General features: G+C 51.9%; 1 protein-coding gene across 1 annotated transcript in view; it reads right to left on the reverse strand.

The window, feature by feature from the left end:
- The window catches only part of Mvb12b (multivesicular body subunit 12B), a 157,380-nt gene that overhangs the window by 2,993 nt on the left and 130,189 nt on the right, over positions 1-24,198 (reverse strand). The window contains exons 8-9 of the mRNA XM_021153581.2: positions 20,698-20,753; positions 18,029-18,088 (exon numbers count right to left, since the gene is read on the reverse strand). Of these exons, the coding sequence (XP_021009240.1) occupies positions 18,029-18,088; positions 20,698-20,753 (116 nt within the window). The remainder of the gene's footprint in view (positions 1-18,028; positions 18,089-20,697; positions 20,754-24,198) is intronic.

Genomic DNA, 24,198 nt, shown 5'->3' on the forward strand with positions numbered 1-24,198 from the left:
AGAGAGAGAGACAGAGAGAGACAGAGAGAGACAGAGAGAGCGAGCGCGAGCGAGCAGTGTCCACTACTTGTACCCATGGCAAGCTCACACGAGAATCTTGTGCCACGCTGAGAGGCTCCAGTTGTACCTAAAGAAAGGCCCACTGCAAGGCTCTTGGAGACAGAGACAGACCTGAGAGTGGACTCCATGCCTGACCAGCCTCTCTCAACTCTCAGGCCCTGGGACCCCTTGCTATGCAGCACCCATGACAGCCATTTCAGTGACTGGGGGGAGAGGCAAGGGAAGGAAGGGCTTCTGGGCTCTCACAATCCTGCACCCTCTGTAGCCAGATCTCACGGCACCCAGAGCCTTCCTGGTGGGGACCCTCACAGCTACAGGCAGACTAACAGCAACTGGTGATATGGGAGCCTGCCTTCTGTTGGCCACCCTGCTAGTCTGAGCCAAGAGCCAGTCTATGGAGGACCACTAACCCTTGCAGTGCGGATCCTAATTCTATAGAGTAAATTCTGGCAGCAAAAGGCTCCAAGCCCAGTGAAAACTCTGAGAAGACACAAGTGTCTGGGGTGGGAGGGGGTCCTGCCGTGGGGTGGGCTGCAGAACAGGATTTCTTATCCCAGTAGAAGTGAAGAGGGCTTGTGGGATAGCCTGGGGTGCCCCATTAGACGAGAGGCATTTATGTTAGCGGTTGCCAACCATGTTCAGTAGATCAGAACTGGTGAGCAGTGGGGGCTCTGGAAATGTTTCCAACAGGGAGGAGGTTGATGAACTGCTGTCTTGAGCTCAGTCACTCTGTGTGGATGCCCACATGGTACTCAGCCTGTGGAGCAGAGTGTGGCCAAACTGTAGGAGGAGAAGCTGCAGACCCCAGTCAGGCTGTGTGGCCCCAACAGCCTCACCACACCCCCAAAGGGAGCTGCCCTGAGAAAGAGTAGCTGAGGTCATGACCAAGGAGCCACTCAAGATAGTGCCCATATGACCTGTGAGTCCTGTCTTCCCGTTCTGGATCTTGGTGGATTCACTTCTAAGGTGGGGTACAGCCAGCCAATTCCAAGGGTGGCACAGGCCCTTCCTTGGTGGCAAGCAATTTCTACTAAACAGCTGGTGGGTACGAGGGGAGCCTATCAGAGCGCCCACAGCTCCCCCTGCCATTTTCCCACCTTCTAGTGACTCTTGAAGGCACAGGACACCATCCCATCAGGCTAACACCATTTTATCAGGCTATAGGCAGCTGTCTACCCAAGACGCTTCAGGCAATGGTCGGCACAACACTGCCACCTGGTGGCTGCTTCAGTGTATGCATGCCAGTGAACAGAAACTGTTCCAGCCTCTGTTGGCTTTATCTTACTCTGTTGGGGCTGATGGAGTGGTGGGTGGGAGGAGGAATGTTTGGAGGATGGGGTCATGTTGGGAAGACTGTAAAGACATAAGTCCTGTGGAATCCTTGGTTCCCAGGGCTCACAGTGTGGTGGCAGAGGGGCCAGGAACCTTCCATATAGTCGAGGACTAACCACCACCTCCTAGGGCAGTTGTACAAGGCATAGGCCCAAGCAAGGGTAGGGTATTGCACTTTGCAAAGGAGCCTTTCCCAGGAAAGAACAAAACCATGGGAGGGAAGAGATGCGGGGGCGGGGGCTGGGGCTTAATGGTAGAGACTTGAGAGTGGAGGGCCAGGGGCTGTTCCCAATAGAACAAAGGCCTGGGATGTCAGGACAGCAGTTCAGACAGAGAAGGCACAGGCTAGGGAGAGGACAGGGTGTAGTTTTACTGGTGGCTGGGAGAGTCCCCGGGAAGAGGCAGTGTGTGTGTGTGTGTGTGTGTGTGTGTGTGTGTGTGTGTGTGTGTGTAGAGGAAGCTGGACCACAGTGACAACAGCCAGCATGCAGTCAGAACACAAAGAGGATAGGTTTATACCCTTGGGGTGGGGGTTGACGGTCCTGGGGCTGCCTGAGAGGTGACACCTTGGGGTGAGATACAGTAGATCCTAACCTGGAACCTGCCAGCCCTAGGCTAGCTAGGATGCAATTTTGAGTGGTGGTCATAAGTCTGGGGTGGGTCTGAAATATCCATTTTCTAGTGGCTTCTAGGTGACTGGAGTTGGGGTCAGTTCTGAGAGCAAGCCTGACCAATCACGTGACCAACATGACCACAGTGATGTAGGAAGGGTTGGAGCGGGAGGGCCAGAGGCTAGACTACGGTGGTCAGGTGGGTGATGGTGAACCACGAGGAGGATCTAGGGACAGGTAGGGTAGGGTATTGCACTTTGAAAGCCAGCAGTGATTCTCAGATGAGGGAAGGAAAAGGCTCACATGGTACCAGCAGGGTCAGGGCTGGAGACGCTTCCTGAGCTGTTCAGAAGTAGGCTGTGCTGTGCCCAGCTCCCAGGGCAGAAGGAAGCCTGTGGGGCATTGGAACTTTCTTCATTTAATGCTGTCTGGTTGGCCTGGCCCCAGCATATCCTAATCTGAGACTGGTGCTGGGCAGATGGGAACTACAGCCTTCTGGGTAGTGGGTGGGTGGGGGAAGCATGGCTGACCAGGCAGTGGGGCCTCCGTGTGTGGGGTCAGGGGTCTGTGCCTGTGGTGGCTGGGCATAGGAGCGGGTCTCTCGGAGGGGCAAGGACCTGCCTTCCAGTTCACCGTGAATGCTCCTTTCTTTGCACTCTGGCTTGTAGTGGAGAAGGAGCGGCAAGCACACACTTGCCTTTTCCTGCGCTGCAGCCCAAGCACACAGAGACCCTGGGGGCTGGCACCACGCATGGATCCCTCGGCCCCCGCCCTCTCCCTGGAGCTTTTTCCTTTTTAGGTTATACTGGCTGGAAAAAGTCACCTCCCCCACTCTTGTTTTCCCTAATTCCCCAAATGAAATTTCAACATATGTCCCCCGACATAATCCCCCTTAGGCTGCGGATAACCTTCCCACAGACGAGGTCCTCCACCGGGGATTCTTCGTCCCCAAAATGTTTGCCCAAGAGACTAGGGCCGCTTCTGGAAGCCCTTTCACTCCCTTGGGCAAACAGAGAGTACCTTTGAAGGTGGATTTGAGCCCAGGCCTGTTTACTCAAGACATTAGTCTCCTGCATAAGGAAAACCTGCACTTGAGTACAAACAGCAAATCCTTTTTGAATTAAAAATATTTTCAATTAAAAAGCATTTGGTGTGCAGAGCCCAGTCTAGCTGAGCAGTGAAGGGCAGGGTGCCCTCTGGTGGACACAGCCTGTCATCGCAACTGTAGTGCTGGCCTGGCCTAGGAAAGAGATATCACTGTCAAAGGCTCTGTAGGGGACTTTCCCAGAGGCCCCAGGACCTTGTAATAGACAGCCTCAGGCCTCTCAGGCAGACAGGTCAGACAGCGGGTCACGATCTCCAAAGCCCTTGCTCTCAGGAGACTAGCACTGTGTTAGGAGGAGGTGGCAGCATCATAGAGGCTAGGTCACTGCAGCCACCAGGGAAAGGGGTGACTAGCTTCTCCTGCCACTCACAGAGGAGCTGTGGGAGTCACTGGGGTGATCTGTGCCAACACACCCAGCAGTGCTTGTGCCCAAGAGGCAGATATGGAGAAAGCAGCAGCATTTATGAGAGGTCCTGGGTCCTTTGAATGATTGGTAAGGGGTGGGCAGTAGTGGGGGTGGGGCTGGCATGCACAGGTTGGACCTGCTCAGGCCCTCGTCCTCTCCTGATTCAGTGCTAGTCACATCCACAGGGGGCAAGGCAGGCAGGCAGGTTTCTTTCTAGCCCTTTGCTCTGCAGTCAGGAAGCAGGCTGAGGGAAGACCTAACTTCCTGAGACTCCAGAGTGAGGCAGGACAGTGCTGGTCCTGGCCCAGAGGGAGCCTGGAGCAAATGCCGAGCTGGACAGGTGTCTATGCCCACCCCTTGATGGGCTGCAGGTGGGAGACATGGGGTCAGGTGACAACCAGAGCCAAAGCAGGTGGCATGGCAGCAGATCACAGAAGGCCCTGGAGTGTAGTCTGGAATAGCAGAGTGATGGTTCAGGGGTGGAGAACAGAGGAGGGAAGGCCGGGCTTTCACAGATCACCTAATGCCAGGGCAGAGGGAGTAGTAGAGGCTAGACCAGACAGCCCAGGATAGCTATGAATTCAGTCGAGCACAAAAAGGTAATTTATTAAAACATCATAAAAGTTCACTTACTATTATTGTTTTTAAAAGACAAGGTAGCCTTGGCTCTAAATCCACAGAGATCTGCCTGCTTCTGAAGTGCGGTATTAATGGCGCGCACCCCCCCCCCACCCCCCCACAGCTCGAGGGTTGACATTTTTTGGACCTCAACCACACCGTTCTTGAGGATGAGCTTTGTAAATGACTGTGTGGTGAGAGAAGTTGAGAGGCAGGACACAGCAGCCGCCCGCCTGCTCTTCAGACCTCCCTTGGGCTATTCCATCATCCCCCACCCCCCAGGCACTGCCACAGCCTGCATTCAAACCTGTGTCCCATTTGTAAATACACCTTAGACCTCAGCCCTTCCTCGCCCACAGCTCAGCCTCCAGTGAGCCTCGGTTCTGCCAGGTGCCCTTTCCACTCATGGGCTCCGTGTTCTCCATGCTGTGTCTTGGACCTGGGGTTCAATCCTGGGGAAGGATTGGGGTGGGTCTGCTGTGGGCTGGGCCTGCTGTGGGGCGGGCTTGCTGCACTGCATTTCTGGGATGGGCTAGCTTAGACTTTGCATCTGCGCTCTAACAAGGACTCTAGATATTCCATTTAGCATGCAGGGCTGGGAACTTCTGGACCCATGCAGTCCTCAGGCAACCAAAGGGCAAGGCTGAATGACACAGAGAAGGAGGACTCTGGGGTCCATGTCTTGTCAATGTTTTCTATGTGAGTCTGTACTGGGTGACAGCAAAGCCCAGCAAGAGTGTCCCAGGCAAAGTTGGGGAGCTGGGTCTCTAATGGGGCAGGATGACCAGCGCCACAACAGTGAGCACCCCGGTTTCTGTCCTCTCTCCATGTGGACACTCAGCAGAGTCACACACTACCTGACTCCCATAGAGCGACCGTCAGCCTCCGTGCCTCACCTGGAGAGAGGTGTACACTTCCCAGCTAGGCAGAGGATAGAGGCTGCCACACCACAGCGGCAGCAATATCACTGTCAATGGGGACATTTCATGAAGCAGGTGAAAAGCTCTATACCACGGCTATTAAAAGTTGAGAGTGAACGACAGGCAGAGGAGCTGCACGGCTGAGAACGGGGGAACAAGCTTCCTCTATGGATACAGAACAGCCTCCCCTTGCTGTGGTCCCACAGGCAGGCACCTGTGGGTGGAGCCTGCTTGCTGGGGAGGCCTGGGATTGGGCAGGTCTGTGGAGATGTATGTGTGTGTGTGTATAGGTGAATGGAAGCCACAGTTGTGGTTGAGATGGCATCTCAGCATTCACCTGTACATTAAAAACTGGGGGAGGGGCTGTCTGTAATGCTGGAACACCCCCTCCTCTACGTCACTGCAGGAAACATCTGAAGAGACGCTGCCTTCAGGCAGGGAGTGCAATGCCGCATGGGGTGTCCTGTGGAGGTCCTGCCCCACTCCATCTCTGCTACAATGTAAGTGTTTGTCACCTCTGCCTGGCAACTTTTTCTAGCTCTGCTTGGGGGATTGCTGTACTTTAACATGTGGGATTAAAAAGTCCCATAAACCTGAAGAAAAAAAAAAGTGGAAATCGTCCTCTGAAGGACCAGCAAAAGCCAATGGCTCACCTTGACTCTGGTTCTGCACAGGTTGGAGTGTTGACGATGGAGCCCTGACAGAGAATGCAGACTTGAAGAGCATCTCTGCGGCAGCTACAGTTCCACAGCTCTTTAATTTCCATGCTGCGTGCTCCAGGCCACCATGCTAACAAACTGTGGTAGCCACTCTCAGGTGCTGCAGCCTCCAATAAAACTCAAAAGATGGAGCAGCATTCTGAACCTGTGGGCCACCCCCACCCCCCGCCAGCAAACCTCCACCTCAAAAATGTTTACAGTAGGATTCATAACAGTAGCAGAATTACAGTTATGAAGTAGCCATGAGATAGTTTCATGGTTGGGGTCACCCTGACATGAGGAGCCGTACTAAAGCACTGCAGCACTGGAAGGCCAAGGACCACTGCGATAGACACGCCACAGTCATTAGAGAACTTCTCTTCCAAGGGAGCTGAGTTTGAATCCCAGCACCCACACTGGGTGGCTCACCATTCATAGCTCCAGCTCCATGGGGTCCGATTCTGGCCTGTGAGCACACCCTCACACACACGGCACACACACATGCAGATATACAAGAGGCAAATACAAAACCGCAGAGCCGGGCAGTGGTGGCGCACGCCTTTAATCCCAGCACTTGGGAGGTAGAGGCAGGCAGATTTCTGAGTTCGAGGCCAGCCTGGTCTACAAAGTGAGTTCCAGGACAGCCAGGGCTACACAGAGAAACCCTGTCTTGAAAAACAAAACAAAGCAAAACAAACAAAGCCACAAAGACAGTGTGGGGGGCTGGAGACTCAGAGCATGGTGGGGGAAAAAACAGCCATGTCCACAGGTGACTGAAAGCGGCCCTGAGAGGCTGCACCCATCCCAGTGAGATTATGCAGGAAAGAGAAACACAGGGCCAATTCTCAAACAGGAGAAAAGACAAACACAGGGTAACATAACGCCACTAAAGAGGCCTGGGGACCTGGAAGGGCCAGCTGAGGGGAGGGGAACACCAGGAAGGGGACAGGTGCTACACTACATGAGAGGTCAGGCTGCTGGTCTGTGGGTAAGGTGACAAGGACAGCGACATTACTGTTGCTTCAGTTCAGGAGAGGCCTGCTCCAGAATCACAGCCAGCACCGGGATCATCCTCTATACATGCGGCAGATGAGAAGGCACAAGCAATGGCCCTGCTGATGGAAGTCACAGCGACACACAACACCCAGCCATGTCCTGAAAACCAACAGGAGGGGGCTGGGCATGCAGCTCAGTCGGTACAGATCTGGCCCCGCACACACAGGGCCTAGGTTTGATCCCCTGCACTGTAAAAACCCGGCATGGTGCTACCTAAAACCCAGCACTGGGAAGTAAAGACAAGGGGACCGGATGTTGAAGGTTAGCTAGATACAGAGTTTAAGGGCAGCCTGGGCTACTTGAGACCCCATCTCAAAAGAACAGCAGAAAGAAACGCACGAGAATTCATTAAAGATACGCAAAGACCTGGATAAGCAGGTGGACATGCGTGTAAAACGCCACCTGTGATTCTGTGCAGTCTCACAAAAACAGAACCTTGGGGAGAGGTGTAATGGCCCCTTTAGGGCTGGGCTCTCCAGAGTCTCATTCTCTATGGGTTCGGTGCTTGGTGGTTCTTGTTATTACTGCAAGGAGGAGTTTCCCTGATTGGGGGATGTCAGGCCCCTCCCCTCTCAGGCAGATGGTGAGATGGCTCAGCAGGTAAAGGTGCTCGCTACCAAGCCTGATGACCCGAGTTCTATCCCTAGCACCCACCTGGTGGAAGGCTGAAAACTGCCCTCTGCCCTCTGTATGCATGCACCGCAAATTAACAATGTACCGAAAACTGTTGAGGGAAGATGGAGTGGTGGTGGCACACGTCTGTAATCCCAGTTCTGAGGTGGAGGGAGGCAGGAGATTCATGAGCTCAAGGCCAGCCTGGACTATACATTGATCGGGACCCTCTCTCAAAATAAAACAACACAATAGTTGTACAATCGCCCCTCCTTGGAAGGCTGTAAGGTTCCGATGGAATAATTATGCCTCTAATTAGGAAAATCCTGGGGGCACACAGAGAACTCAACTAACCCACTGTATGTGAGAGTGAGGCAGCACAGAAGGCACGGGAAAGACGGGAAAAGATACACAGAGAGCTCACAGAAGAAAATGATCGGAAAACTGCTTAAACCTTAGAAATAACGCCAGCTCTTTACTTTCCAGTACAGGCCAAATGGATCAAGGAGTTGGTAAGTGTTTAATATTTTAGTATTTTAAAATATAAAATACAGAAGGGAATGTGGTAGTTTTTATTGTAAAAATGCCATGAAAACAGAATCCAAATCATTTACCCAGCCACAAGGTTGCCATTTTTAAAGGATAAAGGGCTCTTAAAAATAAAAGGGGAGGAGTTTGCCTGAGAGGGGAGGGGTCAGCCTGAGAGGGGCGGGATCAGCCTGAGAGGGGCGGGATCAGCCTGAGAGGGGCGGGGTCAGCCTGAGAGGGGGAAGAGTCTGACATCCCCTCCAATCAGGGAAGCCCCTCCTTGTAGTAGACAAGAACCACCAAGCACTGAACACGCAGAGAATAAGAGACGGGAGAGCCCAGCCCTAAAAGGGACATTTGTGTCACACCCCTCAGCAAGGCTCTGGGATCTGTGAGGAAGAGGGGACTGAAAGACTTCAGAAGACTTGCGGGTCTGTTGTTCTGTTCCCAGCTTAAGTTGGGCGGCTCATAGCTGCCTGTAACTCCAGCTCCAGGGGATCAGACACCGCTGGCTTCTTCAGGTGCGCTCGCGTGCATATGCCACATCCCCATGTAACTAAAAGTAAATTCTTTAAAAATAAATAAAAGCAGCCAGAGGTCCATGGTAATATCATGGTCCCAGACACTAGCACAGAGGACATGAGCTCACAACTGTACGGGTGTGCTAAGGCCAGGGCAAGCTCCAGCCAGCCAGAATCCTTGCATCAGGGCTTAAGGTGGACACGAAATCCCACTCCTAGATGAAAAAATATTGGTATTTTCTAGCTGCTGGAAGAGGGGGAGTCTTTGTCGATGAGACCTCTTGTGGAATGGCCACACACGGGCAGATTACTGTCACCGAAGGCTAGTTGGGCAGCACAAACTGGACTCAATGGAAAAACAAACCAAACCAAAAAACAAAAGCCAGAAATCTCAAGGTTGGGTGGGAGGGTGGAAATGGGAGGAGTTGGAGGCTGAATATATTTAAAACACATTGTATGAAATTTTCAAAGAATCAATAAAAGTATTACTCAAAAGCAAATGAAAAGAGGTTGGGGAGAAAAAAAATGCCTTAGAAGTGGTTCTCAACATGTGGGTCGCAACCCCCTTGCGGCTCAGTCTTCTCACAGGAGGTGTATATAAGACATCCTGCGAATCAGATGTTTACATTGTCATTCATGACAGGAGCAAAGCACAGTTATGAAGTACTGACAACATATTTTATGGTAGAGGGTCACCACAACTTGAGGAACTAACTGTATTAAAGGATTGCAGCATTGGGAAGGCTCAGAACCACTGGCTTAGAGGGTAGTGTTTGCTGTGTGCATATGAAAACCCGCGTTTCACAGAACTCACACAGCCAGGCTTGCCACTGTATTCCTGTGATACCCACGCTGTGCAGCAGCAACAGGAGTTTCCCTGGGTCTCACAGGCCAGCTGCACCAGAGAACAGCAGCTCCGGGTTCAGTGAGAGACCTTATCTCAAACGTTAGGTGGAGAGTGACAGAGAGGACACCTGATGCTCACCTCTGAACTCTGCACAGATCTCTGCATGGGTGAGTGCACCCCATGCACCCCACGGAGGGAAAAGGTGAAGGAAAGGGAGGGAAACCACCAGGCCAGGAGCATCAAGTAAGCAAGCAGTGGACAGCCAGTGGTGACAACAGACCAGTGTGGGGACCGTGGAGACCGGCGTCTCTGGGCTGGGCTGGAATGGAGAGAAAGATAGCCTGTGCTCCTTTGGTTGGGGCTTAAGTGGGCTCATCTCCATTCAGAAAGCAAACTAGTATTTCCCCTTCTAAAGAAAGCCATACCCAGGGGAGCAAAGCCACACACACAGCAAATCAAGTCACACACACTGAGATAGAGTCACTGGGGATGACCTCAAATTCACTCAGCAGGTGACTGGCTAAGTACATACATCAAGGGCATGGCATGTGGGATGAGGGTGCACCCCACAAAGCCACACACTAACCCCCCCCTCCCGGTGCCAAGCATGCGGACTCACTGAGCTGTCAGTCAGAGGGGATTGCTATACAGCTTACTGCTGTTGCTGAAAGACTTGGAGGAGTCCAGCGAGAGCTGAGTGGAAGCCTCTTCCTGGGGTTCAGCCCTCAGACTGACAGAAGTGCTATGTGGGCTGCCAGTGTGCGCTGCCAGGGAGAAGCAGTAAAAGTCCCACTCAGCCGTGAGGTCTGGGAAGCACCACGGAGGACATCATGGCAAGATGCACCCTCGGGCAGCAGTGGCACCTGCACCTTAGAGGTGACCAAACCTCCTCGTCACTTAAGGCCTGCTCAGTATGAGGAAACTCATGCCTGTGGCTGGTGAGGCCATGGGCCCTAGACAATAATTTCCAACAGTGTTCTAAATCCTTCCCCTCAGGCCCACAGAGAACGTAGCTCTCACTCTTCATCCACAAAGCTTCTTTTCACAGAAGACAAGACCATTACGGAAGCCACAACTGGCCAAAATGCAGAGGTCGTCTGACTGTGGGGTGCCCAGGCTCAGCTGATAAACATATAGAACCTGTACCCTAAAGATTCGAGGAACATTGCAGATGGCATGGGGAGGCTTGGGAGGGGGGAGACTGTCAAAGGCAGAGAGCCAGGATGCCAGCTGCAAGATAGTTCTAGTGCCTGTTAAACCTCAGCAATGTGGCTGCTCGGACAAGACCTGCCCAGTGATGCCACTAGCTGACACGGAAAACCTCACATGATTCCAACACTAGAGGAAGAGCTATCAGCGACTAGTGACTGCTGAGAGATGAAGTGCCAGACTTCTATAAGACGAGCCCCCTGATAGGTTAAAATCCTATGTGGTCAGCCAATCCGTGTGGTCATCCCTAAACACAAGCCAAACCATCAATTCTCAATGGACTCAGGAGAGAGAGTGTGTGTGTGTGTAATTGAAGAGGTCATGAAGTTGAAAGGGAGTGGAAGTGTAGTGATAGAAATACAGTATATAAAACTCTTGAAAAAGTGTTTTTTTTTGTTGTTTTGGTTTTTTTTTTTTTTTTTTTTTTTTTTTTTTTTTTTTTTATGAGGCAGGGAATGCGGCCAGCAGAAGGAATGGGCTGCAGACTGCATTTTGGCCAGTTGTGGCTTCTGATACAGTCTCCATCTGCTAGCAGCAAAAACCACCTCTTTGATGAAGGGAGGGCCACACTTATCCATGGGCATTAGGAGGAAGGACTTAGAGTGTGCAGGAGTGGGGAACAGGTTTCAGAGCTATGGTTACGGCTTGCTGGTATAACAATGGTTAGATGTGTGTGTCTGAGGTAGGCAGCTTGCTGGTGTAACACTGGTTAGATGTGTGTGTCTGAGGTAGGCAGCAGGGGAGATTCACTCTTTACTTCACATGTTTCTGAGTTTGTATTTTCATGTGTGTGCATGGGTCTGTCGGGAAAACACCAAGTATTGAAAAGTTGATGCCTGGACAGGAAGAGATAGCTCCATTGGGAAAGCATCCACCATGCAAGCATGAGGAGCTGGGTTCAGATCATAAGCGCCCATGGAAAGGCCAGTGTGAGCCTAGTGGTGGGTAAGCTCAGTGGTGGGTGAGAGATCCTGGAGCACACTGGCAGAGCCTAACCTAGCTCAGTCAGTGAGCTTCAGGCTCAGTGCAAGATGCTGCCTCACAAAGTGAGGCACAGAGAAAATCAAGGAAGACCCCCATCCCCACAATGATCTCCAACTGGGAGGAGTCCTGAGTCTGCTTCAAATGGTGCCATACTAGAGAGGTCCTCTTCAGTGGGAGAGGAGGATTAACGCTGGTCTGCGGCATGACTCGTGGGTGCATGCCTGTGGTTAGCAGAATGTGGCAGTGAACCAACCGCCCTCACACTTTGGAAGGCATCTTTTATGCCTTTAGAAATGCCATCCAAGCCACCTACTAGGTTCTTTAACAAATTTAAAAGTTTCTTTGTAGCTGTAGCCACTGTACAGCGAGGCACAGGATAAATTGGCGGTCTGCTGACTGCCACACCCCTGCCTCACCATGCACTGTCTTTTGGAGTTTCTTTGTTTTGCGCAGGAATGGTCTCAAGCCAGTGTGATCTCTGTAAAATTTTGGACAGCAGCCGGGACCTTGGAAGAACATACAGGAGCATATGACAGTCTACTGGATCAATCACACTTGGTTCACGAGGTAGGAAGTTTTGCTTTTCCAAATATTTTGCCTTCCTGGCCGATAATAAAGCTGTTCAAAGAACACAGGGTGAAGAACTAGCAGAGGCAGCCATGTAATCCAGTGCAGTTCAAGACATGACCAGTAGATGGTGCAAAGGGACCACATATTTCTGTGACTGCAACTCAACCATCATCAAATCAGTTCACATTCCTAAGCACTAGGAATGCTTTCCAAAAGCAGAAAGGAAGGAACCACTGGGCTGGATCTGAGCACTTTGCTGTGATAAAGTTGGGACGCTGCCATTTCATTATGAATGCAACCCTACCTGGCCTTCCTCCAGCAGACCCGGCTCCCCAGCCCACCCTAACCTCGTGCATTTGAAGAGGCCCTAACAAAGTGGACATCTAAAAGTTGAATTTGAAAATTCTTTTAACCTCACGCTGCCAAATGTGGTTCCATTAATTTCACCTCTGAGTAGTGACGTAAATGCTATCGGGATCAGCCCCAAGCTAAATAAGCAATAAGCCCCATTTTTCAACACACAAACACATAAAGATGTCAGCTCAAACTGTTTACTAATTAACACTTAAAAAGACACAAATTAGATATGCGTGGCTAAGAGCAATTATAATCAAGACGAATTCCTCTAGTCATTTGGGAACTGGAAAAAAAAAAGCCTAATTGCTGGAACCAATGTTTTAAAAACTGAAATCACGCCAGTTAGCAAATATGTTCATTTAAAGAGTATCTCACGTGACTACACTCCTGAGGCCTGACTACAAACTCGAGAACAAGGATAATATTTAGGGATAAAATTAAAATTTTAAGCTCTCTTAGATTTATAACTTCTTCATTAAATATGTCTGCAAACAGCAGCCCATAAAAACCTGTAGCAATTAAGTGGTTAAATGAGCTGCCTCCCTTGTCAATTTTAAGGGGTGATTAATATTAGATGGTCCCTCTGCTAATGAGACTCTCCTTCTTCAGCTTCTAAGTCCTCTGAAAATGGAGGCTGTCTGTTCCACCAGGAAGCAAGGTAGGCTAATGAGAGAGCAGCTAGCCACAGCCCCATGTACCCTGTGAAGGGTCTGGGTGAGCCTGTTCACACAGAGTCTGCAGAGACTGGCTTCCCTCACCGGGCTCTCTCAGTCAGGGGCTGTTGCTCCTGATTTAAAGGGTCTGTGTCGGATGAGCCTTCAACGCCTGCATCTCGGCCCTTGAGCCCTGGGATGGAGGCCCATGTCGGCATAGGTAGGTGGAAGGAAACAGAGGACCAAGACAGCCAAGGCACGCCCACCCTGGCTGCGACAGGGAATCCATCAGATGGAGAAATGGGACAACTGCTTACAAGGGAAATAAAGAGCCGCGGAGACGGGGAATATTTATATGCCCATCTACTCAGTCAGAGGGAAGATGCTTCATCATGGACCGCTGTGGAATTGCATTTTTTTCCTCGCTCCTCAATGGAGCAGCTTGTGCTGGGTTTGGGGGTGGGGTGGCAGTGTGGCTTTGTGGGGACAGTAGCAAGAAAACAAGAAGGAAGACATACTGTGTCAGGCCAGAAAACTTTGCTGTGACTCCTTGGTCACTTCCCATGGGTAGGAGGGACAGCAAAAATCACTCTATTGCCTTGACCCAATTGACAGGTATTCTGCTGAGGCCTCTGAAGACAGCAGGCAGGCGTGTATGCCAGGCTGAGAGCTGAGAGAGCGCCAGCATCCGGGCTGAGTTACTTCACTAATCATGGCCTCACTCATTTCCCACCACCCACGTCTCGGTGCACCTGAGTGCTGTGGTTTTTGCGTTTTCCATGACCCTGCTCCTTGCCATCAGGCTGCCTGGTGGTAAGCGCTTGAAGCACCATCTTTCTTGTCTTCCTGTGATAGAGGGGCTGTGTGTGCCACACTGCCAAGAAGCTCTGGGGATGAGAGCAGAGGCACTTGAAGGTCTCTGCCAGCTGGAAAGTGTCCAATAGTGACACTATGCTATGGGGCACTGTCCCGTGGGGCCTGCGCTCCAGCTGGGGTTGAGGAGGCAAAGGGACTCCCCAACTCTGAGGTCTGGGCATGGATGCAAAAATGAGATGATCACTGGATTCCTGCTGGCTTCTAACAAGCGTTAGGCTCAGAGAGAGAGACCCTGGCTCAAAAGAATGAATTGGGAAGGTGAGAGAGGAGGCCCCTGGAGCCACCTGCTGGGATCCTTGTCTGGCCTCCACACTCATAGGGCCTGCACAGCCCTCTGTGAGTTCAAGACAAGCTAGAGTTATATACTGAGACCCTGACTCAAACCACAGAACAACTATGGGTAGGTGTGGCATCTAACAGAGGCAGACTGGGGACCTGCATCCTGTCCATGATACCATATCACTTAGATCGGCACATGGTACTTGACCACAGACATGCAGATTCTGCAGTGTCCAGCTCATGACACCATGTCACCTCTACCATCAACATATCCACAAGGGGACATGTGGAACTTGGAGTCTGAGTGCTGATTGGCTGGTCATGCTGCCAGTTAGGCACGTGCTTCCTTTGTGTTCCCTGCCTACGGGGATGAACCTTGCACTCTTCCTTGAACGTGTACATTGCCCGTGCAGCACCAGGGGAATTGGTGTATGTTCAGGCTATGGTGGCACCTGCACCAGGCAGGTATCCTTGCTGGCAGCTGGCATGAACTTTTGGTGCAGCCATTTGTCTGAGATCATTTCTAACCATTCCTGGGCTGACAGGGCAGCACCTCCATGGCAGACCTGCTGGGGAAGGTGGGTGGCAGATGGGGCTGAACTGAGCGACAGAAAATCCCCATGGCTAGGCAGGGTGTCAGGAGCGCATGCTCCGTGAAGTGGTTGGAATAAAATGGCCACCACAGGCTTGCATATTTGAATGCTTGGTCCCTAGTTGGTGGAGAGTTTGGGAAGGATGAGGAGGCGTGGCCTTGTTAGAGGAGGTGTATCACTGGGAGTAGGCACTGGATTCAAAAGCCCAAGCAGGCCTAGTCTTACTCTGCCACGAGATTATGGATCAGATGGCATGCTCAGCTACTGCTCCAGTGCCAGGCCCCCCGCCTGCCTGCCACCATGCTTCCTGCCGTGACGTTCATGGACTGACCCTCAGAAACGTAAGCCAGCCTTCTATGAATGCTTTCTTCTCTAAGTTGCCTTGGTCATGGTGTCTCTTCATAGCAATACAACAATGATTAAGATACTCAAGCCGGGCGTGGTGGCGCACGCCTTTAATCCCAGCACTTGGGAGGCAGAGGCAGGTGGATTTCTGAGTTCGAGGCCAGCCTGGTCTACAAAGTGAGTTCCAGGACAGCCAGGACTACACAGAGAAACCCTGTCTCGAAAAACCAAAAAAAAAAAAAAAAAAAAAAAAAAAAAAAAAAAAAAAAAAAAAAAAAAAAAAAAAAAGATACTCAGTCTAATGTTGGATGGACAGACTGACTAGCTGCCCTCCAGCTGTGCCCAGGAGGCAGGCAGCAGGGAATAGGCCTATCAGGCCCCTTTTGCTCTTTGTGTTTTCCCAGGAGCCACCTGCTGACAGTTTAGTTAGGGCCAGGGACTCTGCTGCTCACTCACCCTCAGTCCAGGTTCCTTTGCAGGTGACTGGACACTTTGCTCCCCACTGTGGGAAGGAGCCAGGGCAGGATCTTAGGAGATGCTCAGGTCTTTAGCCTGTGCCCCAAATTCACAGGTGGTTATTTGGGCCAGTGAGATGGCTCACTGGGGAAAGAGGCTTGTCGCCAAGTATGAAAACCTGACTTCTGTCCCTGGAGCTCACATGATGGAAGGAGACGACAGACTTAAGCAAGTTGTCTTCTGACCCCACACACTGTGTCAGGTGCCCACTGTCATAAAACAAATAGGTAGATAAAAATTTAGAGGTAATCCCTTGCCATAAGGATTCTTTTTGTTTAGTTTGGGGGCTGTGGTTTGACAAGTGTAACACAAACAGCAAGCAGAACACAGCTAACAGGCTCTGGGCCTCTTCACCAAGGCAGCCAGGCCCCCAGGGAATGAAAGAGAGAAACAGATGTCCGACCCAGGCAGCACCATGCCAGCCGGGGACACTTGCTCTAAGGGACGATGCTCCTCCACCTTCCCTCATCCTCCATAAAGCACCTTTAGTGTAACTCAGCAGCAAATGCAGGCCGGCCTTCTTACCACGACTAACAGTGAGAAACAACAAGGCTCTGACAACTCCGATGGCGTCCCTCAGCTGCAGACCTGGACGGGTGGACACTGCCTCCTGCCCCAGCACTAGGAAGAGGTGGATGGTGGGGACGGGTGATGCTGTGCACTCTGCAGGCTCAGGCCCTGCTACAAACCCAGCCGTCTCAGCAGAGCCCTGCTGGCATTCCCATTCCTATGCCACCTGACAGAGAAGGCTCAGAAAAGCCCAGAGAAGGGTTGGTTGGGATCAAGCCCAGAAGCTCCTTCCAGCACTGTCCCCAGCACCTGATGGTGTGTCTAAGAAGCCACACCCCAACTCAGAGTGCTGAGGTAAAGAAAATACACCATATGGACATGCTTGGCTAGGGGCCAGCCCCTGGAATAGAGGGAGAAGATTTGGTGTTGACATCAGATGCCCCAGCCTGACAATGAGGTTTATCTACTCACTGCATCCAGAACCCAGTTGGACGGGCCTTTGAGTCGCACTATTTCTATCCACCTGGAGAGGTTCCCTTTGAGGGACTTCCAGCCATAGGATAGGACTAGGCCCTAATCTTGCCTCTACAAAAGAGGAAAAATGTCACTTGGTCACACGGGTGAGAAGAAGACAGCCCCAGATTCTAGGGTAGTGCCTCCAGTAAGAAAAAGATGATGCTACCAAGGGCCAAGGTGGCAGGGGCAGGGGTGGAAAGGAGGGGCAGGATACTGATGCCCCTTCCTCAAGCATTCAACCCCAGCGCTGGGTACCTGTTGCCTCCAGAGCTTCCCACCTGTCCACACAACACCGCTGGTACCTTTGAGATGGCTTCCTCTATTACCCCAGCACAGAATGGGATAGCTGCCTGGGTTGGGCAGCCAGGCTGTTCCAATGTCTGCCTATGTGACCCTGCTCTATCTATCTCTGCACCTGGAGCAGGCCACCCTCTTAAAGCCTCCCCTGGTCCCACGGGCTTCTTCCCTAGAGGAGGTCTGCTGGGTTCCTGGCATGCTCTTCTTGAACAGATGGACTGCAGAACCATTTTAAGGGTAGATGGGAAATTCTGCACATCAAATTTCTAGCATCGTGGCCAGCCATTTCTGCTGTGGCCAGCAAGCAAACAAACAAAACTGTAGGTGACAATCAGGTTTTTATGATTTACGGAGAATCAAAGACAAAGGAGGAGGTTTTCGTCTTGTTTTTGCTTTGACAGGTTTAGAAATTTGTTGTACTGCATTGATTCAATTTTCCTTGATTCCAGCCATCTTTCAATAATGCAGCCTGCTTCTGCTGGCTGGGTACATACGAGAAAACCCCAAGGAACCGCGGATATTGAAATGGTTCTGCCATTTCCATCTTTGAGACAAATGTTCCTCTCTGAGGAGCTGTGGTGGCAGCACGTGACTGTGGCAGTCTTCCCTGCACCGAGAGGATGTGCAGACTGGTGCTGGCCTCTGAGCAGGCCCAGCGAGACCCCCATGAGACCCGCTGTCTCAGGCACCTGATCCTCGTGTCTTTCTTATGATACCCAGATGCCATCAAATCAGCCAGTCACATGGGGGTCTGGATAAGTTTGAGGGATCTAGGCTACTCTTCTGGATCATAAAGAGGTTTGACTAAATCTCTGAGATGGTCCTGGTGGCAAATGATGAGACAGAGAAGGCACTAGTCACAGTCTATGTCAAGGGATGGGTGCATGCAACGTGACTCAGAGTTTTTCCCTCAGAAGGGCTCTTGCACCCATCTTTTCTAGAACAGAGCCCCAATGGACGGACAGGGACCCTAGAGGAGTGAGCAGAGCCCCGAATCCATCATGCTTACCTCCTTTTCAATTTCCGCCAAAGACTTGATGGTGATTCCCAAGAGATCAAAGGGCTGCATCTGAAAAGACAGAGCAAGTTGCCCTTTTTAATGGCTGGAGAATGCCCTCCTTGCTTTTATGACACTTGTGATGTCCTAGCCTCTTACATTCCCACCCCCTCCCACAGGGGTGGTATTGTGATGTTCAGTCATTATGGGGTCCAAGGAGGAACCACAAAGACATGGTAGGATAAATCTTTGTATGCTAAGACTGCTTTGCCACCTATCCACAGCATTGAGGGGCCAGCCTGGGGGGGCGGGTGAGGGGGTCATGGCCTCCTGGAAGGTGTGCCTGTGGCCAATTACCTCATCCTTTCTTCTGCTACAAAGGGAGAAAGTGAGTGAGATTTCTGCTTTTGTGATGGAGTATGGGGCTGGAAGTGTCTAAATCAGCAGCCACCTTGACTGCTGTCTCTATAGAACAGTGTCAGGTCTAAGGAGTTCCCGGGGGTCTGCAGTATACAGGGAAGCGTCAGGTGGACTTCAGATCTTTGGCAGTGATGGAGAAGGGGATCCCTGTCCATCAGGTCAAAGGAGGCGAATGGGGCAGTTTTGCGCATTAATGGGGCTCTGCAATCCGATGGACAGTGGGACATTTCTTGGCAAATACACAGGCCAAGAAGGGCAGCTGGAGGTCCAGAGAAGCCTGTGAGACACACACAGAGAAGCTGCAGGCTCCTTCTGGGTACACTAGCTCTGTATTTCCTAGGAGTAGCAAAAGCCGGGCTTTCTGCAGCCTCACCAGCAGGGAAAGCTTGAGAGCCCCACAGAACCCAGGAGCTGTGGTCAAAGTGCTGTGGTGGGGGTAGGGCTGGTGTCTGCACAGGGCCAGGGGGTCCTGTGGGGGAGGGGGGTGGGGGAGGCTGGAGGGTGGCTCTGGAGTCCAAACTGGCTGCCTCATGGTACAGGATGGGTCAATCTTGTCTGTCTGTCTGTCAGCCTGCCTGCCTGCTTGCCTACCTACCTATTCAGTTAGCTATCTATAGAGAGTATGTGAGTTTGAGGCGGCTTTTAGGAGTTGGGTCTCTTTCTACCTTGTTGAGGCAGGTTTCTCTCATTTCTGCTATGCTTTGCACTCCAGGCCGACAGGCTATGGCTCCCATCTCTTAGGGGTGCTAGGGTTACACACGAATGCCACTGTATCTGGTCTTTTTCTGTGAATCCCTGGGACCAAATTCCAGTGATTGGACTTGTGCCACAGGCCTTTTACGTGCTGAGGCATCTGGACACCCCGTCACCTTTACTTTAAAAGCCTGTTAAAGTGGCCTGGGCAGGCCCTTCTGGCCTGGCTGCAGGGGGATTAAGCAGAGAAGTGCTTGGAAGAGCTTAACGCTGGGCTTGGCCTGCATCCGGGGGCCTTGAGCGCTCCGCTGAATTGGCAGCAACATATTTGTGAGGGCGAACTTGGGACAGGGCCACCGAATTAGACCCTGAGCTCCTGGGGCTGTGCTACCAGTAGCCACAAAACAGTTTGGCTGTGCTGGAGACGCCAGCCTGCGTGGTGTGAGGACGGGGCTGCCTGCCCGCCTGGCCCAGGAGCCAGCAGAGGTCCAGCTGTTGCATCATTAGGCTCTAACTATTCCACTAAACTTTCTCAACTGGAGCTGGTGAGCAGGGCAGAGCAGCCTCTCCCAGGGAGCATGGGGGAGAGTGCCAGCGTCTCCATGGCAACACAGCCAAGTGGCTCCGCTGAAGTTCCTCAGGCTTCCTGTGTCACGTCAGGAGCATTTTTCAAGATTAAGCGCTTACCAGAAGGGTTCAGAGGAGGCCTATTATATTTCATAAAAATGGAAACAACAGAGCAGGTTGGATCGCCAGCCGGGTGGTTTTAAACTGGGTCCAAGAAAAACACTGAAGGGGTCTTTAGCTGGGCCAAACTAGGGCCGTGGTGTTTAGTGATGCCTCAAAGCAATCTTCCGCAGGAAGGATAAAAGCCAGAAACAAGTTTAGCGACCCAGCACACCTCAGGCTTGCATAGCTGAGAGAGGGGTGAAGGGGGTCCTGAGGACCAGGCACTATCGGAGGTGTGACTCCAGGAGGGGATGTTGCTCAGGACAGGGCCCTGGCTGTGGCTGGCACTGCTCGTGGTTTGGCTACTGGCCTCTGCTCTTGGCTGGCTTACCCAACCCTCTGCCATTCAGGAGGGCTTAGGGCTCAACATGGGCAGAGCATAGGCAGAGGCATTGGCCCTCCGTGCCATAGTGGAGCATGCAGTGTGCACACAGAATACGGCAATGACAGTGGGAACTACAGCCAACTCCATCACCATGAAGAGAAACCAAGGCCACATGTGGTGGCACAGCACTAGGGAGAAGATCTCTGAGTCCAGTGACAGCCTGATCTGTATAGTGAGTGCCAGGCCAGCCAGAGCTCTATGTCTCAAGAAAACCCAGTAAGCCTGGGGGGTGCATTGTTTAATCTTAGCTCTCAGGAGGCAGAGGCAGATGCATCTCTGCAAGGACAAGGCTGGCTTGGTGCACAAAGCTAGGCCAGCAGGGCTGCATTGTGAGACCCAGTCTCAGTCAGCCAGTCAGCCAGCTAGACATAGCTAAGAGTAGCTCATGTACACGGAAGCTGCAGGATTTCAGGTTGGGGTGGGAGAGGAGGAGGGGGTCATACATAAAACTTACACTTTCTGGAATGCAGGAAAACTTCTCTGAAATCATAAAAGGCACACCATCCATTGCTGCAAGAGAAGAGAGGAGAGGAAGGCACTCAAGACATGGTTGCTGTCCAAGACTCTAAGATACAAGTACAGAGGACCAGTGAGCATCTGGCTGGAGGCAGCTGCTACCCAGGGCACGTGGCTGGGAGCTAGAGTGGGACAGGACAGGGTGTCCCCTGTTCCCAGTGACTACATTCGACCCAGGATGCAGATGTCTGCACGACTCCTCTGAGTATAGGCAGTCAGTCAGGGTACGTACGCCCAGGGCTGGTGTGGAAGCCCTTTCCTACCCTGGGCCGGGAGTCTGACCTATATCATAAATGGTGACAGCAGGAAGAAGTGGTGCGTGGGTGGGAGGAAGCTGGCAGAGGCATGTTTTTGTTCATTCTCTTGGCCAAGCCACAGATCCCCTGGGTGGTGTTGGGTGCTCATTGGCCTCCATGGAAAACAAGTAGTTCCGTGGTCAGATGGCTAGGCCTGAGTTCTGGCCTGGACTTGCAGTGAGCATCTGAAGTCATGTATAAAAGACGTTTGGCTAATGGCAGGGAGGTGTGTGCTCTGAGTCTGCAGGGAATGTGCCCAGGCCTGGAAGAGTGAGTTCAGAGTGTATGTGGGTGGGGGGCAGGGGGATGGACTACAACACATGCTCACAGTCACTGATTCTTTGTCATGGCTTCAGGGCTGAATTAAGACTTGCCCCTGTGCTTAGTTTCCACAGGACATGAGGAAGGATGTGGACCAAGCCGCTTGTGAGAGAGAAGTGCGGGGCCTGGGAAGCCACTTCCTTCCTGTATGTACCATGTGCCTTGCAATCCATCTGTGTCTAGATCTCCACCACCAAACTGGTGGCAATATTGCCACAGAGGAGGAACATGTGGTGCAGGCCCTCACAGTGTCACCCGTGAACAGAGAACCCAGCTGCTGACTGAACTGAGGCAAAATTCAGCTTACAGATCTGGCCCTTAGTGCAGGGACCTGCAGCCTGCAGTAAGAGGGTGGTTTGTTGCAAACTGTGATTTTGGAGTGGACATTGTGCAACCCCCACCCCCAAATGTTTCCTAAAATGAAGGCTTCCCTGGTATTCAAACGCTGGGGCCAGTTTTCGGGGCTGGGGAAGAGGAAAAGTAGAAGTAGAAAAAAGAACTCAGGAGGAAGGGATGAAATCCGCTCCAGTGTCTGCTGTGATGGGCTGTACATGTATGTTAGGCTGTGTCCATAATGACCACAGGGAAGAGGGCCAGCCTGCACTCTGGGCCCTCTCTCTGTGGGCTACTTCCTGTGTGAGCTTTCCATGCTCAGCAAACACATGTGGCAGGGGCCATCTCCCACTGCAGCTGGGCCCTAGAACCCAGAAGAGAAGCTAATGTCACATGGTTTGTGATATTAACACAGGAAGGAGGGCCCACATTGCGACATCCTAGCACCACCTGAGAACCTTCCACAACACACATAGTCCCACCAATGAAGAATCCTTGGAAAGCCACAAGCTTGTCAGAGAGGGAGGCAGGCAAGTCCCATCAACATGCACAGAGAGGCCATACCAGCCTGCCACTGACCATCCAATGTGAGCTCTAAGCTTCTGTTCACTCCACACAGCGTTTGCATGCTGTGGCCTCAGATGCTTTTAGGGCCCCGTGCCACTTCTGATCAGTTTTTTGAGATGACCAAGCAGAGCTCCAGAGTTTGGAGCCTCCCAAGGTCAATCAGGCAGGAAGGAGTAACTTGGAAGCCTTGACTTATGAGGCTTGGACATGGACAACAGAATTTCACCTACACATGGGTAAGGGAGCATGCAAATTACTGCTCCTGCCCCTGTGCAGAGCAAACGGAGCTCCTCGGTACCAACTTCTATAGTGAAGTCCTCACCCGCAGCCTTACGGGAGCTCTGCAGCCTCCTAGTTGTCAGAGAGGAGAGTGTTTCATGTTGTAAGAAACGTAAGGCTGCACGATGGTGGCCACCAGGATGGTGGTGGTGGCAGGCACACTCCTGTCTGCCCTGGTGGCAGAGATGTAAGCCCCTTGTGCCCGGTCCTGACTGCAAGGACCCATTTGGTAAAGTGACTGAGGTGGGGACTTACAATAGGAGGCTGGGCAGTCTCACACAGCTCGCATGCACTACAGGACAGATCTTAGCCCACCTGCTACAGGGGAGAGGCTCAAGAACAGCACAGTACTCCCAACAGCACAGGACACCCTGAAGCAGATGTGACCTCCAGGCCATACAAACTGACCAAATTTCATTATAAAAATCTAGTGAGTGTGTGTGTGTGTTGAGGGGCAGGGGGGCTGGAGAGATGGCTCAGTGGTTAAGAGCACTGGCTTCTCCTGCAGAGGACACTGTGTTCCATTCCCAGAACCCACATGATAGCTCACGACCATCTTTAACTCCAGTTCCAGAGGATGGACACCCTCTTCTGGCTTCCATGAATACTGTATGTATGTGGTTCAAAGACAGGCATGCAGGCAAAACGTTCATACACATAAAACAGATAAATCTTTTAAGAAAGTCTAGTAGGGGTTACTGAGATGGCTCAGTGGGTAAAGGTGCTTGCTGCACAAATTCAACAGCTTGAGTTTGAGCCCCATAATGGCACGAAGGCAGGAGGAGGGAAATGACACACAAAGTTGTCAGCGGGCTTCCACAAGTGGCACAGCCCCCTTCCATGTGACACAGCCTAGGCACTAGAGAAGCGGATTAAGCAACTGCTGTGGAGTGGATCAGGGCACCGCCCAATGTTGGAAAAGAGACACATGGGACGTTTAAGTGAAGTGTCGGTGGGGACCTAGTGAATGCTTGCTAGTTGGCTAACAGTGAAGGGCTCAGAATGCTGGCGTTTGGGCTACACCAGAGCATGGGATTTACCAGGGTCTGTCAACACCTTGAGGTTTAGGTCCAGCTGAGCAGGATGAATGGAAGACGTGCAGAGTAGCAACAGGGAACTGGCTTACTGCTGGTGGATGCATCACTGTGATTTCACTACTGAACATGACAGGAGCCCCTCTCAAGGTCACAGTGCCACAGCATGGCCATAGGATCTGGGTCCACTTGGTCTGCTCTGAGCTTGAGAGTGACACCTTGTGCTAGCATGGTATTCTTTTATGATCATCCTGAGAGCCTTGAAGAGGGGGAGAACATCATGGGACCCAAAACTAACACCAAAAGGAAATGGAGAGGCCGAGTCAGTCCTGCTGCTCCAGGAGGTGGGACCCTGCCCAGCAAGCTAGCCCTGCATTTGAGACATGGGAAACAGGCAGAGTGGGCTCCTGTCTAGATAAGAGAAGGCCTGAGGTGGGTGAAGGCCCATATCTGCTAGGAAGCTGCAGCTATAGGGAGAAGGGCTGCCCAGACCGATCATAGTTCAGGGGATCCCATTTTCCTCTTAGGCAGATGCACAGGGCAGAGCCAACAAGCAGAGCTGTTTGCTTGCTGGGAGACTGGATAGGGACTCTGCGTTGCAGCATTTAG

Source organism: Mus caroli, chromosome 2, assembly GCF_900094665.2.
Source record: "Mus caroli chromosome 2, CAROLI_EIJ_v1.1, whole genome shotgun sequence".
NCBI classification, from domain to species: Eukaryota; Metazoa; Chordata; class Mammalia; order Rodentia; family Muridae; genus Mus; species Mus caroli.